Source organism: Dermacentor albipictus, chromosome 6 (genome assembly GCF_038994185.2).
Source record: "Dermacentor albipictus isolate Rhodes 1998 colony chromosome 6, USDA_Dalb.pri_finalv2, whole genome shotgun sequence".
NCBI classification, from domain to species: Eukaryota; Metazoa; Arthropoda; class Arachnida; order Ixodida; family Ixodidae; genus Dermacentor; species Dermacentor albipictus.
In genome coordinates, this window is record NC_091826.1 from 121,930,813 (window position 1) to 121,945,963 (window position 15,151).

At 51.2% G+C, this 15,151-nt stretch overlaps 1 protein-coding gene across 1 annotated transcript in view; it reads right to left on the reverse strand.

Annotated features, from left to right (window-relative positions):
* Nucleotides 1–233: 233 nt before the first annotated feature.
* The window catches only part of LOC135913800 (astacin-like metalloprotease toxin 5), an 86,861-nt gene continuing 71,943 nt past the window's right edge, over nt 234–15,151 (reverse strand). Inside the window, exon 6 of the mRNA XM_065446492.1 lies at nt 234–469. Coding sequence (XP_065302564.1) covers nt 243–469 — 227 coding nt within the window. The 3' untranslated portion in view covers nt 234–242. The remainder of the gene's footprint in view (nt 470–15,151) is intronic.

Below are 15,151 nucleotides of genomic sequence, written 5' to 3' on the forward strand. Positions count from 1 at the left end.
TGGTAGGTGCGCCGTATGCAGAGGTGCGAATCACACCGCAAAATACGGTGTATCTAAAAAAATGCGGGTGATAGATTATGAATATTGCTGGGGGTTAAAATTGCTGAAATTAAATATTGCAGACGGGTTATAAATTTTTCTCGCAATTTAAATGCTACGCTACGCCAACGCGTTCCCGTCATTCACCCCCTCCCTCTTAGCCACGCCCCCCTCACCTCCCCCGTTCCCCCCCAAAAAACACATCAATTCGGACACTTGTAGAGTTTCTTGACGCGAACGACGTCGTCGGCGCTCATTCCTGGTTTATCGTAGACCTCCGTCAGGTAGCCTCCATCCTTGGCCAACATGGTGACGAGATCTGGCGCCTTGGCGAATGCATATGAGCCATACAGCATGACCGAATTTACATCGAACGGCGTCAGCAGACGGTTCTGCCAAGACTCCAACTTTTCAAACTGCTTCTGTGTACCTGCACCCAAGATAGCACGTGAATTCAATCGTATAAGCAACTATTTGAACAGAAAAATCCTATAAAATCCGGTTACGGACCAGACGAGCGCTCGGTTTGCTATCCCGCATGAGAGAAAGGGGTAGTTGATAAGGCTTGTAGAGGGGCTTGTTGGTATTAGTAATATAATTGGGCTTCACAGTTTACTGCTAATAATGACGTCATTATTAGCAGTAAGCTGTGAAGCCCAATTATATTACTAATACGAACCAGCCCCTCCATAAGCTTTATCAACGACCCCTTTCTCTCATGCGGGATAGCAAACAGAGCGCTCGTCTGGTCATCATTAGCAGTAAGCTGTGAAGCTCAGTGCTAATGTTTAGCTCCATGACAAAACCCAAATTTGCGGACTTCGTCTAGATTAGTTGTGTATTCCGTTCCTCTTTCGCCGTTCTTACGCAACTTCATATTGGGAGACAGGCAAGTGAAAAAAAAAGACAATTCTGAAAACATGCGCAGTATCCTTGATAAACCATGGTAAGTAGGCAATTCGGACGGTCAAAATGTCCGCTCGGCACACGCAGTTTTTTTCTTGTTCTCTTTATTTATTTCGTGTGGAGCACTTGAGATCATGGTATCAATAGGTCACTACGTAATCTCAGAATTTTGTCAATGTGTAGGCGAACTTGTTCTTTCGTATAAATAATATAAATACGCAAGCAATTAGACTAGTGCTTCAATCTTCATACTAAACCCGCTCTTCAGGAACAAATTAACCTAAAATTAATCAAGATGTAGGGGGATTCCATCCCGTGACTTCATGCTCAGCAGCCCAAACCATAACCACTCCGCAACCACAGCGGGTCCTTCAGGAACAAACATTTGGTTAGTCGGAGTCTCAGTTCAACATAATTCGCGACGTCACAGGAGCCTGCTTTGGAGTTTTATTTGCATGTTTGTTTCGTCGTTTGTTTTGAGGGGTGCGGGGCGGTACGGCGTGGTTATTGTCCCGGAACTGCACGAGAGGTCACGTGGGACGATGTAGCTGCGGGCTACAGTATATTTCAGGCGCAATTAGTGTTCTTTAACGCGCACCTAAATCTAAGTACAGCAGCAGACTTGCATTTCGCTCTAACCAATATGCAGCCGCCGCGTCCGCGAGTCGATCCCGCGACCTCGAGCTCAGAGGTGCGGCGCCATCGCCAGTGAGCCACCTCAGCACGCACAGAACTGCCTTCGTTACTCACATCTCGCACCACCACTTGTTCTACCTAAAGCCCCGTAAACTTCGTAAAGTAGTGACACTCTCCTCCGCCACTCTTTCAGAGTTTCTCCTCTCTTTCACACTCATGACTGCCTAGAGCATGTGAGAATTTTCATCTTGGTGTGCCATACTGCATTTTGAAAGTTTTCTTTACATTTCGCTGCGACCTTGGTGCAAAGCGAGGGCTTTGAAAGGGACACGCTGTTGTGGTGATACGCGAAGCCCACGCACGGTTCTCCATATTTGAGATAATCGCTGACGTGGATCCAAGGACTCATAGAAACGTTTCCATCTTTGAGATTGTAGTGCATCGATGCGACGTTGAATCTTCTTTTGCATCCGCCTTGCTTCTCGGAGATCATGGATGGATTTAGTTCTCCTGTATCTTCGTTCAGCCCGCCGGCGAATTGCTGACATTGACATTGAAATTGACATTGCTGAAGAATTTTGCTCAAGACTTTCCAGCTTGCAGTTCCAACGTGCAATTACACCATGTGCTACTCCTGTGCCACGGGATTCCCGCATGGATGTAATTTTTTCGCTGGAGGAGCTTGAAGCGGCACTGGCGACTTGCAGGCGCTCTTCGTCACCTGGCCCGGACGGGGTTACCTATGCGGCGCTCGCCAATCTTGGGCAGACAGCACGACTCATGCTACTAAACCATTACAACGAGTCTTGGCGCAACGGTTTGGTTCCACGTGACTGGAAATGCAGCCGCTTGGTTCCACTTCTCAAACCTGGCAAATCACCGTTAAACTTGTCATCGTACCGCCCCATCGCTCTGGCCAGCTGCATAGGGAAAATAATGGAACGAATGATTTTGACTCGCCTGGAATGGTACCTGGAAAGTTACAACGTGTACCCAGATGCTATGGCTGGCTTCCGGCGTGGGCGCTCATCCATAGATAATGTCATCGATTTGGTTACATTCGTTCAGCATCAAAAACGCCGGAAACGACTCACTGCTGCATTATTCCTAGACATAAAAGGCGCCTATGATAATATAGCACATTATGCCATCATAAATGCTCTTACTGAAGCCGGAATCGGTGGCCGCACTTTTCAGTGGCTGTGCAGTTATCTGACCGACAGGCATTTCTTCGTGATGACCGAGGATGGCGCCACGACTCAACACCAAACGTGCCGTGGAGTACCACAAGGCGGAGTGTTAAGCCCGACGCTTTTCAACCTAGTGCTCGTTGGCCTAGTCCGATCCTTGCCCAACACAGTTCAGGTATCAATATATGCCGACGATATCTGCATTTGGGCGTCTGCCGTAACACGGCTGCAGGTACGAGCACGGCTGCAAAAGGCAGCTACGATAACATCTCTATACTTGCGAAAACAGAACTTAGAGCTGTCTTCAGAGAAATGCTGCCTTGTTACATTCACTCGGAAGGAAATGAAGCGTTACAGTGTAAAGGTCAATGGGCAAGCAGTAGCAAATGCACGAAAACACCGCTTTTTAGGGGTAATTATTGACCGAGACTTATCATGGAGCCCGCATGTTTCATACCTGAAGAAGAGATTATTGACAATAATACATCTCCTCAAATTTCTCGGCGGAAAGTCATGGGGCACTTCGGTGCGGTCAATGCTGCAGCTGTATAACGCCTTGTTCCTCGGCTTCGCAAGATACAGCCTCCCTGTGATTGGCAACACCTGCAAAACAAACCTGCGTGTACTCCAGGGACTACAAGCTCAGGCCCTAAGGACGTGTCTCGGTCTTCCGAGGTGTGCGTCTACAGCGGCAACGATCGTCATAGCTCGAGATCACCCAATATCAACGTACTTGGCAACCGACGCTCTCAGGGCGCATATTCGGCACGTTGCCCGATTACCTTCTCACCATCTTGCCGCTCTACCCACAGAAAGGCCACACACAACTTTCAGTCGTTTAATTGATGCCAATCGCCCCTCATTGCCATCGAACTACATGCCTGCAGCAAGACCATCCTTACCTTTATGGTGCCTGCACAGACCTGACATACGCCTCACCATCCCAAGAATCATGAAGAAAGCCAACATGTCCTCGTTTGCCCTTAAGCAGGCCACGTTAGAACATTTACATGAGGTGCACAGTGGCCGCGTACACGTTTACATCGACGGTTCAGTTACATCTGCAAGCGCAGCTGCCGCTGTGCTGATACCAAGAAGATCCGTCAAGATACAGCTAAAGACGTCACATGTATCATCAACGACAGCTGCTGAACTCGTAGCCCTGCGTGCGGCTCTTCATTTTATTAAGGAGGAACCATCCCAGGCATGGTCAATCTTCTGTGATTCCAAGGCAGCCCTACAGAGTGTACTCTCAGCACTGCGCCATGGATCACATGAGCAGCTCGCCGCAGAGATCAGAGAAGTCCACCATCGACTAGTTGACGAAGGACACGATATAATATATCAGTGGTTGCCTAGTCACTGTGGCATACATGGCAATGATCGAGCAGACGCAGCTGCCCGATCTGCCCATGACGGCGTCAACTGCGTTGCCATTCCTCTTTCGAGAGCCGACGCAGCGAAAAAACTTGCCACGCTTGCGCGTGACCTGACATTAGCCCAGTGGAATTCATCCGATTTCACAAGTGCACGCCTCCATACTCTGGACCCTAATTTACGGCTCCATATTCCGTCCGAGCTTCCACGACGTGACTGCACCCTTCTTATCCGTCTATGGCTTGGAGTAGCATTTTCAAATGCCTACTCTTTCCTTATCGGAATGGCCAACAGCCCACTGTGTGACTTCTGCGGGTGCAACGAAACGATCGAGCATCTTCTTTGTCAGTGCTCTCGTTTTAACCTACAAAGAACTGTCCTATCAGCCACCTTAGACAAACTGGACAAGCGCCCAATGACAGAAGACAAGATCCTTGGAACCTGGCCTACGCGAACATCAGCGCGATCCGCTATGAAGGCGCTGCTGCGATACTTGAAAGACACGGGACTTTCTGACAAATTGTGACAGTACACTGTGTGGCGCAGGACTGTACGGTGACACTGCGTAAGACTAGGAGTGCCTTTGCGGGTTGCGTGACAGTGCCCACAGAAATAGTTCGTGTGTACGTGCGTGTGTGTGCTTAGCTTTTTTTTTCTTTTTCCTTTTTTTATCCTTCTTTCTTTCTCACCTATTGCATCCCCTTTCCCTTCCCCCAGAACAGGGTAGCCAACCGGAGATAATCTCTGGTTAACCTCCCTGTCTTTCCTTTGCCTTTCTCTCTCTCTCTTCTTTACATTTAGTCAAAAGGTACACCTAATGTACCCGCATTCTAGTTTTCTCGCCCGAATTGCATGGCAATGTATTTTGATTCTTTGGCGTGCACTCCCCTGCAGTATGTGGGGTCGCGCCTACACTGCTCGACCATAGCAACGGCGCCAACATGCGCTCCTCGCCACTCCGTAGACGCTTTTCGAGCGAAAATGGCGCTGTTGCACGGCGCGAAGGCCCACGTGATGCTATTTGGCCAATAGCGACGCGGCGTCGGTCTCAGCATGAGCGCGCGAGGAGGAGGCGGCATTCTTTAAAGCATGGTACTACTTTACGAAGTTTAAGGGGCTTTAGTTCTACCAAGCGTAAAACAACAGCTGCCAATTTTCAGCTTTAGAAATTCGCTGTACGGGGATTTGTCAATATGAATGCAATTAGCATTATTTGGGAACTTCATGCACTTTTATAGGATTATGTTTGTGCCTGTTTTTCTGGGTCCCTAATCCTTTCCCGCCTACATAGGCCAATGGGTAGTTTAACGTCTAATGGGTAGAGCATTGGAATGATGTGCTGAGGGAACGCGCTTCGAAACCAGCCGTCTGACCAACTTGGGTAACTGGGTAGGAACCACTAGTAATGTGCCACTCTTCAATGAACCCCTTGGACACGAACTTTGGTCACTGGGCATGTGCTATTGGGTATGTGCCACGGGTATGTGCCACAGTTCCATGGACTATTTTAACGCCAACGCGGGCGTCTCGTCTCGGCAGTTATTGTCTACTATTCAATGAACCTTTTTCACGCCCTTTTAACATGTATGTGCTACTGGGTATGTGACACTTGCTATGTGTAGCTTTTCAATGACAACAACAAAAATTCCTAAACTTATCCGGTACTGGACGGCATGGAACCCTCGACATATCTGTTGAGACAATCTTGTTTGGGCGTATATTCACACAGGCGCTCTCATTGCTATGCACCAACTAGCCCCAAAACGTGTTTTACTGCGCTTTCATTGCTTCGTCATTCCATCGTAATCAAGCGGTCGTCATTCAATCGTGACTATGCCGCCGTTGTCATGGCGTGACGATGCATTATTCCTCCGATGTTCGCGAAGCCGGGATGTTGAGTTCTCACAACCTGAGTCACCTTCTCCTTGGAGATACCAATGTCGTATCAGCAAAATCATCGAATGCGTGAGCTACTAGCAACACTAGACATTACACCAGAGAAGTATGCAGAACACCCGTAGCTCTTGCCTTGCATGAGATCAGAGAATGAAACAACTTGAAGACGGGGACATAAAGCTTCTGCAAGTTACGCAGAATGTCATGTGCTTGGATATTCAAGAGACTACGAAGAAAAGCGATGATCTCTCGGATACGTGACAATGTGTCGGAAAGGTAAAGGATAATCGTTCACTTCTAGAATCAAAAACACAGAACTTGAAAAGCGTAGATTGACAAATACGTAACATAATAGAAATAGATAAAATAGTGAGTGCCGTCTACACATGCGAAGACTTCGAATTTGAAATCTGTCTAGCAGAAGCAAATCTTTAGGTCATGAGATCATTTTTAAAGAAGGCCTCAAAACAGCACTGAAGTTAAAGGAAGCAGTATTGCTACGTAAATCAGAACAAATGTGTTAGATAGAGCGACTAGTCCAAGAAAGCGCGCAACCAGATGGGCTGCGACTTTACTCAGGCCAATGCATTCGGAAGAGACCGATTCGAAGACGTTTGCAAGAAAATATGTTTTTTATTGCGCATTGAGCTCCGACTGCGGTGTCTGCCTTGAAGATGTTCGCAGTTCTTATGTCATTGAAGAGCAAGACATTCCGGTGAATTTTCCGTTAACTATGTCTCACGATGGAAGGAAAGGGAAGCTAAAAAAAAAGAAAATGAGGAGGGTCTGGAAGATGAAGTGCACAATATTAAACGAATATAGAAGTATCAAGCAGTTTTCAAGTTTATGGCAGCGAGCACGAAAAAAAAGATAACGTTCCAAGGAAGATCCAGGCTCAATTGTTTCACATAAGATACGAGCGGAAATTGTGCTCAAGGCGTGCAGAAGATTACCACCAAAGCAGCAGAAAATGTGGACCCATGCGACACGAGAACGCATATGCCGATGTGAAAAGAAAGCGGGAAAATGAGTGGACACCATGAAACCCTTGCAAAGCCAAGAGAGAGCAACAAGCCAAAGACGAAAGCGAAACAAGGCAAGACGTTTCAGTGCCGTGACGTCGACCGAGAATGAATGAGGTACCGGAAAGCAGCAGCACTCTAAGGGATTGCGGTGATAGCATCAGAAAAGTTGTCCTACGAACCGCCGCAGGTAGAGGAAGCACTGCTGGCAGAAGTCCTATTACGCAAGTCGGGATATCCTGAACATATACGGATTTGACTGACTGTGATGTTCACAGAACACGATTGTTGACGTGTGCTGTAGACAAAGTGCCAACGACCAGGTAGTACGTGCTACACTTCACGGACCTTAAGTAGAAAGTAATGAGCCGCTTGTGTGAAGGTCCAGTTGCTGGTGAATGAGATAAGTTGACCGAGTTGTGATGTTTTACAAGAACAACCTGGGAATGTAGTGTAAATGACGTGCAGACGTTTGACGCTTCAGAGCGGAAAAGTATCGGCAACTGTCACGAGAAGACGTCCCAGAACGAACACTCAATGGCCGGACGGTCTTCCGCCGATCACTCATGGCAGCCAGCTTGCAAGCGCAGACAGGCAGGCAATGAACTTTATTTAGGTCCTGTGGAGCGGCTCCGAAACCCCTTTACGAGGGAGGAGCAGCTGCAGGCCTCTCCCACGTCGGGACGGGCAGGCCACTCCTGACCACCGCGCCACGGACCCTCTGGGCAACCCGTAGCTGTGCGGCGAGGTTGGAGCTCTTCAGCGCCTTCTCCCACTCTTCTTCCGTGGTGAGATGATCATGGTCCCGTAATAAGGGACACTACAAGAGAATGCGTTCTAAAGTGTAGAAGGGATCTCCGCAATCCGGACAATCGGGCTCGAACGAGTGCGTGTACCTGCTGATCCTGGCTAGGATGGGATAGGATCCGGTCTGCAGCATGTGAAGGGTGGAAGACTGAGGCCTGGTGAGCTTGGCGTGGAGCGAGGGGTAGACCCTCCTGCCTAGCTGATGGTTCTTTGTAATCTCATTGAACGCGTGGACAGAGTCCTCGTGGAGCCCTTCGTCCACGTCCGTGTCCGCGCTCGCGAGCTGCGTTTCCCCGGCGTGGTGGGTGAGTTCGCGCTCACGGGCGTGGGCCAGGTCGTTCGCTTTGAGAGCGACTGGGGAGACCCGAGGCCCCATGTGGGCCGGGAACCAAGTGATGACGCAGGGGGCAATGCGCCTGCCGTGAAGCTGGGTGGCCGCCTCTTTCGAGATCGAAGCCGTGGTGAAGGCCCAGACCGCCGACCGAGAATCCGTGTAGACCTGTGGTCTGCTCCCATCCTGGAGGGCGAAGCCCACCGCGACCTGTTCGGCCAGTGTCGGGGACGAGCCCCGCACCGATGCGGCGTTAAGGCGGTTGCCCCTGTGATCCACCATGGCCGCCACGAACCGGTCGGACGAACCGTATTGGGCAGCGTCGACGAACTCGACCGACCGTGGATCGCCGGCGACGGATCCGAGAAGTGCGGCCGCCCTGGCCCGGCGTCTGCCTACGTTGCGTTGCGGGTGCACGTTGCGCGGGAACGACGAGACCGTGACAGTCGCTCGCGTCCCCGCGTCGAGCACGCACCGCGTTTCCCCGATGGCAGAGGGGTTCCAATCCAGCACCCCAAGAATCCGCCTCCCCGTAGGCGAGGAAGAGAGCCTGACAACCTGGACCGTCTTGTGTGCCTCGACAACCTCCTCGAGGGTGTTGTGGACTCCCAGCTGCGTGGGCTAATGTCCATGGGGATGCCGATGACATTTTGAACCGAATAGCTTCACTACGCTAGTCAACACCGCGCTTCGCGCGAGCCGGCGTATGTTGGAATTGGCTCCGTAAGCGTGTTCGGACTCGGCACAGGTGGCCACTGCTGCGCACTATGCGTCATCGTTTGACGTTCGCCGCAAGCGCGTGTTTATCGCGGAGGCCGACTATGTACCCGCTTGCCAGAGAATAGGCGTGCGCATTCAACACGGAAGGAGAAGAGAGTGAGACTACTGACACAGAGAGCTGTTTATGGCTGTACAGAAATCGCAAGACAATGTGCCCAACAATGATGAATAAACAAGTCTAATAATCATGCATAACTTATGGTATATATCATTGATAAGCAATTTGCATAACTACACAAGGCACACGTATAGCATAACCATAAGCTAACCAAAGCATAACCATAAGCTAAACCGTAAGCATATCCATAACTTAAACGCTACGCATATCCATAAGATAAACCGTAAGCATATCCATAACCTAAATAAGCATCACCGAACCTTTTCGCTTCGAGATATCCAGGCTTAACCTTAGCTAAGCCCCAGCAAATTTTTTGATGCTCTTGCGCATCAGCGCTTCAAACAAAGGAAGTTGTCCTCCCCCAGCTCTCCGCGACTGATGGAGACCCTAGTGATAAGCCTGAACATGTTGTCCTTTTCGGTGGCGATACGAGCGATCGTTTGTCCGTTACTACCGTTTGCCTCGATCAGCATACCGAGTATGCGGATGACCTCGACCTGCCCGATGGCCGTGCGAATCGAGATGTCGACATTCCCGAGAGGGACCTGCCCTTTGGGGATGCGCTCCCTCCTTGTCGGTCGATACAAAAGAAGTTCGGACTTCGACGGGGAGAGCCGGAGCCCCGCGCCTGCCAAGTATTCATCCGTGCAGCTCAGCGCCGCCTGTAGTGATTCCTCGACTCTGCCTTCACTGCCGCTGCACTGCACCACACCGGGATGTCGTCGGCGTAAAGAGCGTGATTAACGCTGTCCACCTTGGAGAGGCGCGCGGAGAGGCCGCGCATTGCGACGTTGAAGAGAAACGGCGAGGTGACCGACCCTGGGTGCTCCTCGCCCCCAGCGCGAAGGGATCAGACTTTACCTCGCCCACCTTGACAATGGTGCGCCTGCCCCGAAGAAACTAACTGACGAACCCGTGGAACTTAAACCGGAGGCCCATGTCTAAAACTGAATCGAGGACCTGCCCATGCAAAATATTATCGAAGACCTTTTCGTGATCCAGCGCCTGGATCATCTTGACGTCTGGGGTGTCCCTATCGATGATGTGTTTCATGAGTTTCATGACGTCCTGAGTTGACAGGGATGGGCAAAATCCCACCATGCTGTAGAGGAAGAGTTTGCGTTCCTCGATGTACTTAGATATCCGGTTATGAAGGACATGTTCCTCGACATTTCCCACGCACGAAGTGAGTGAGATTGGTAGGAGGCCTTTTAGGCTGGGGCGCAACCTGGCTTGGGAATGAGAACTACCGACGCGAGCTTCCAAATGTCCGGGACGTCATCCGAGTCCCACAGGCGATTGATCTCATCAGTTAACGTGGCGATGGATTCTTCGTCGAGATTGCGAAATAGCCTGTTCGAAATGCCATCCGGCTCCGGGGCTGAATGGTCGTTAGGGTCAAAAAGAGCTTCCCTAACCTCATTTTTAGAGAAAAGAGAGTCCAGGTCCTTCCTCTCGAGGCCCCGGTAGCAGGGGTAATCAGCGTCGCCCGAGGAGCCCGTGGGTAGACATCTGTCGGCCAACGACGGGATAATGTCCTCCACCGTGGAGTCCTCCTGTTTGGCTTCGTGCAAAACCCTATACATAGCTAGTCTCTGGTTGGCCTTGGAGGTCCATTCGTCTAGGAGCTCCTTCAGGAGATTTCACTTGCCTCCAGTGCGCAGTTGCCCATCAACCGAATTACAAATCTCGTGCCCACTGTTGCTTAGCGCGCGCGTGAGTGTTCCTCAATGGTGTAATTGAGTTCACCTATCCTCTTATGGAGTCTACGATTGAGCGGTTGCCCCTTCCACCTGCCCAGGAAATCAGCCTTGGCCTCGAGGAGGTGGGTGAGACGACTGTCCATCCTGTCCACCTTGAGGTTCGTGTAGACCGTTTTGGGGATGAACTCGATGTCCTTATTTAATTGCAACAACCATTCGTCAAAGTCTGTGTGATCCGCAGTCTTTCCCTTCCTGATTTTGGGAAAGATGTCCCAATCCGTCACCTTAAATTCGCGGGGGGGTGTTGTTCAACACGTCGAAGAGGTGGCCAGGATGAAGTCATCTTTACCCAAGTTCTCGTGCAGGTTACTCCACGAGGTCAGCCCGACCCCCTTGACGAAGGTCAGATCCGGCGTAGAGTCTCTGGTCAACACTGTGCGCATTCTTGTGGGGAAGGACGGGTCTGTCAAGAGCATACGAGCGAGTGATTGGCGGCCGTTTGCCAAAGGTCACCGATGCGGGGTGGGGCGGGGCATTGCGGGGCGTTGAAATCGCCCACGGCCACCAGTGGAGAGCTTGCCGCCAGCCCCACGGCCTTCGCCACAAGGGACGCGAAGTGGTGTCTTTGGTCCGTGGGAGAACTGTATATGTTTAGAACAAAGGTGTTGGATTTTAGCCAGGCTTTGGGAAGGATATCGCTTAGCGAATGTTCGACCTCCATGCGCATGGAGTGTGCGACAAAATAACATCGCTTGGATTCGAGGACGCCAATGCTCCTCCTGCCTGCGCCAAAGACGGAATGAGACCTGTAACCGTGCAGCGAAACCGCCTGCCTGAGAGTTTCCTGTAATAAAATGACGTGCGGTTTACGTTCGCGTGAACGAACGAACGGCTGCAGGACCACCCTTCTCGACAAGAACCGACGCAGTTCCACTGCCAGATTAGGAATCCGTTATCCCGACCTGCCATGTTTGGAGCTTTTGCTTGTCCTTGCCTATTAGGAACTTCCTTTGAAACCCTCTGCCTCTGAGAGTAGACCACTTCTAACCTTGCCCAAGGAGCCGGGAGTTGACTCCCCGAGACTGACCCTAGTTTAGAGGGTGTTGACTCTGCTCGTGAGAGCAGCCACCGCTTCTACTAAGTTCATGACCGAGCCTTGGAAGCTGTGTCCTGACTCACACACCTCCTTCATGGAGTTCATAATCTCGCTTTGGAAGGTCCCCTTCTCCCTCACTGGGGCCTGCAAGGGCACGCTTCTTCGCGGACCGCACCAGCGACGGCGCCTCCGCGGGAAGCTCCCTGGGAGCCAGCGTGGGCGGTGCGGACGAACATGACTCACGAAAGGACTCGAACTCGGCCCTGAGATGCTGCAACGCGGCTCTGGGCTGCGCGTTCTCCTGCTCTAAGTGAACAACTCTAGGAGTGCTGTGCTCTGGCGGCGAACCCTTCGTTGCCTTTGGAGATTTCTGCTTGACTCGATCTGCCTTGGATCCTGACCCTCGAGCGAGTGAGTCCCCTGTAGTGGGAGCGTCCTCTTGACTGGCTGCGGCGGCCTGCTGGCGTGGCGGAACGCCCTTTCGAGGATGCCCTGGGCACGCTCGGAACACGTGCTTGGCAGTGGGGCGTCACCTGCGGCGCAGGTGTTTTCTGGGCGCGCTTTCGCTGCCTCCTTCTGCGACGGACGACGTACAGCACTTGGATGCGTTGCTTGCAGGCCTTCTCCGCCATGAGATGAGCCCCCTGCAATAGGTAGACTCGGGCGAGCACTCATGGTCTTCCCCGGGGGACGCGAGTCCACATCCCCTGCAATTTGTTGTCTCCGGGGCTGGGCACGCGGTGACCCACCCACCCGCAGGCGTAGCAAACGTCTGTCTGGCGTCTGCAGAGCCTACAGCTAAGCATGCTGGTGCCGCACATTACGTAGTTCGGCACCTTGAATCTGTCGAAAAGAATGATGATCGTGGTAAAGTCCTTGATGCGTTTCACTTGGTGGGCCTTGGGATTCCTTGGCTGGACGATCACGTAACGTAGCTGGTTGTTGTCAAAGTCGAGGTCGACGCACCACACAATCGCCTTGCGCGTGTTATCCGGCGTCGCCAAGTACGAATTGACTTCGTATCGAGTGGATCCCACGAGCAGAGCTTTCCGCAGGCGTTCTCCGTCGGCGTACTCACGACAAAGATGTTTTGGACCACGTTGGGGCAGGCGATGTCCCCCTCCGTTTCGACCTGGGCGAGCTGAGCCGCCATGGCCAGTGCCCGGGTCACCTTGATCTCACTGATCCTTCTGACGTTCATCCCGCCTCTGGAGCAGGTGATGATTTTAATATGCTGCCGCGGCAGGCGGGGGAGCCTCGACGCCGCAGCCGGAGGGGGCGCGGGAGCCGCCACCGCCGTTGCCACGTTGTGTCGAACCTGCCCGACCGCTGACGCCGGGATGGCTTTGCGACGTACGCTTGGGAACGACCCTGGTCCATCTGGATTGCAGGCACTCCTCGGGGGTGATTTGCTCCCCCTCCATCGTCGCTTCCGTGGACATTCTTGGGACTAGCGGGCGCACGGAGGCGTGCGAGAGCTAAGACTCCTGGGAAAGTAGGCCTAGTCGTATAGGCCTAGCAACCGTGCAGAGGGGTCGGTATTAAAAAGGCCCAAAAAATGGCGAAATGAGCACCCTCCGGCAAGAACTTGGTGTCGCTGTAGTCCTCCAGACGAATACGAATTGCGTCAAATGGTGGGAAAATTCGCTGAACATGAGACGTTTTTCTGATCGAATATATTTACAGAAACAGGAGCTGATATTTGCGCGTCCGCACTAGTCGGCACGTCTTTTCCTTCCCTTCAAGCGCCGACGCTGTCGACTTGAGCGTCTTGGAGAGGGCGGGAATATGTTGAATATAGAAGATGATGGCGACGAAAGATATTAGGAGATCCATTAAAAGAGATCGATTGAGGCAGCCATGGCATCAGTCTCGGTTCTTCACAGCGACCTCGTCATGCCATTGTCGTCGTTTCATCTTCGCCATGCCAGTTTCGTCATCCGATTCTCCTCACGCTGTCGTCGTCTGGTCATAGTTATGATACACACTCGTCATAATCACATTGTCCTCGTGCTGTCGTCTTTAGGCTTTGTTATGTTGTTGTCAATTTCAGAATCATGAGCTCACTGTCCTCATGCCATCGTCGTCCCACTGCCCTTCGTCATTCCATCGACGTCCTTCCTTCTTCGTCATTTCATCTTCATCACTGTGTCGCCGTCATATAATGGTCGTCATGCTGTAATGATCATAGCCGACCCTAGCGAGCGAGAATCACAACCAAGTGGGTTGATCCCGGATACATTTTACGTAACATATAGTTGACACTATGAAAATCTCAGAATGACCAGAACAGACCCTAAGCAGAGGTATCTCCAGCAATACTTTATGCCGTTAATCGCCATGAGGCCGACAACTAGGCCTTGTTGTAGAGATCCCGCTTCGGCTGCAGGCGGTTTTGCGTTCGATTCCTACCGCTGCCGGACACCCACTTATTCAAGTGGACACAAGTGTACCCCGGCCTGGCGTTCGGCTTCCTCCAGTGATGATACGCTTGGGAAGGAGCCTAGGCCTAAATTCCCGTCCAAACCCTCGTGAGCATAAAAAGTAATGTTTCAATCGTTTGAAGTGAAATGCATGAAGTGAATCGCATCAACTCTGACAGCCATGATGAGATGGGTTCCGCCGGATTTTTTTTCTAAGGTGGGCAATTGTGTTTGACCCAAACGTGCGTGACGACAGCAGTTAGATGACGATGGTGTCGACGAGGATGACGTCGTGACTGATTTAGGAAAGAAAACTGCATGATAAAATAAACTGTTTTGGAAGGTGTAACAGCAAAATTCATTCAACGTCTTGGGAGTTGTATAGAAACTTGCGGAGGCTTAGCTACCCGTTCTTAACATTAGACGCATTTATAGGTTTGTGAACCGATCAAGGTAACCACGAGTGCTTACGCCAGTGAGTGCTGCTAGAACAATGAAAGTAATCACAGACAGGCTTGCTAGCATCACGAGATCGATGACTGCGGCAAGGGTGCCCCTTTTCCATCTGCCAGTGCTCGCGACTTAGTCCCTATTTTGCTGCGCAAACTTTCGCCATCACTCCTTCGAGCTTTCTTTGGAATTGCACATTGTTTTACTATATTTCGGGGAAGGTGCCATGAAGGCTTTTTTTTTTAGATTGAGAAGAAAGGGCCGAGGGGCCCAATTTTTATTATTCATATCATCAAAAGATAAGGAAAACACAGAGGAAATTACTTGTACTTACTAATTAATTAAAGAAATAATAAATTAATGGCAGTGAAAGTGGA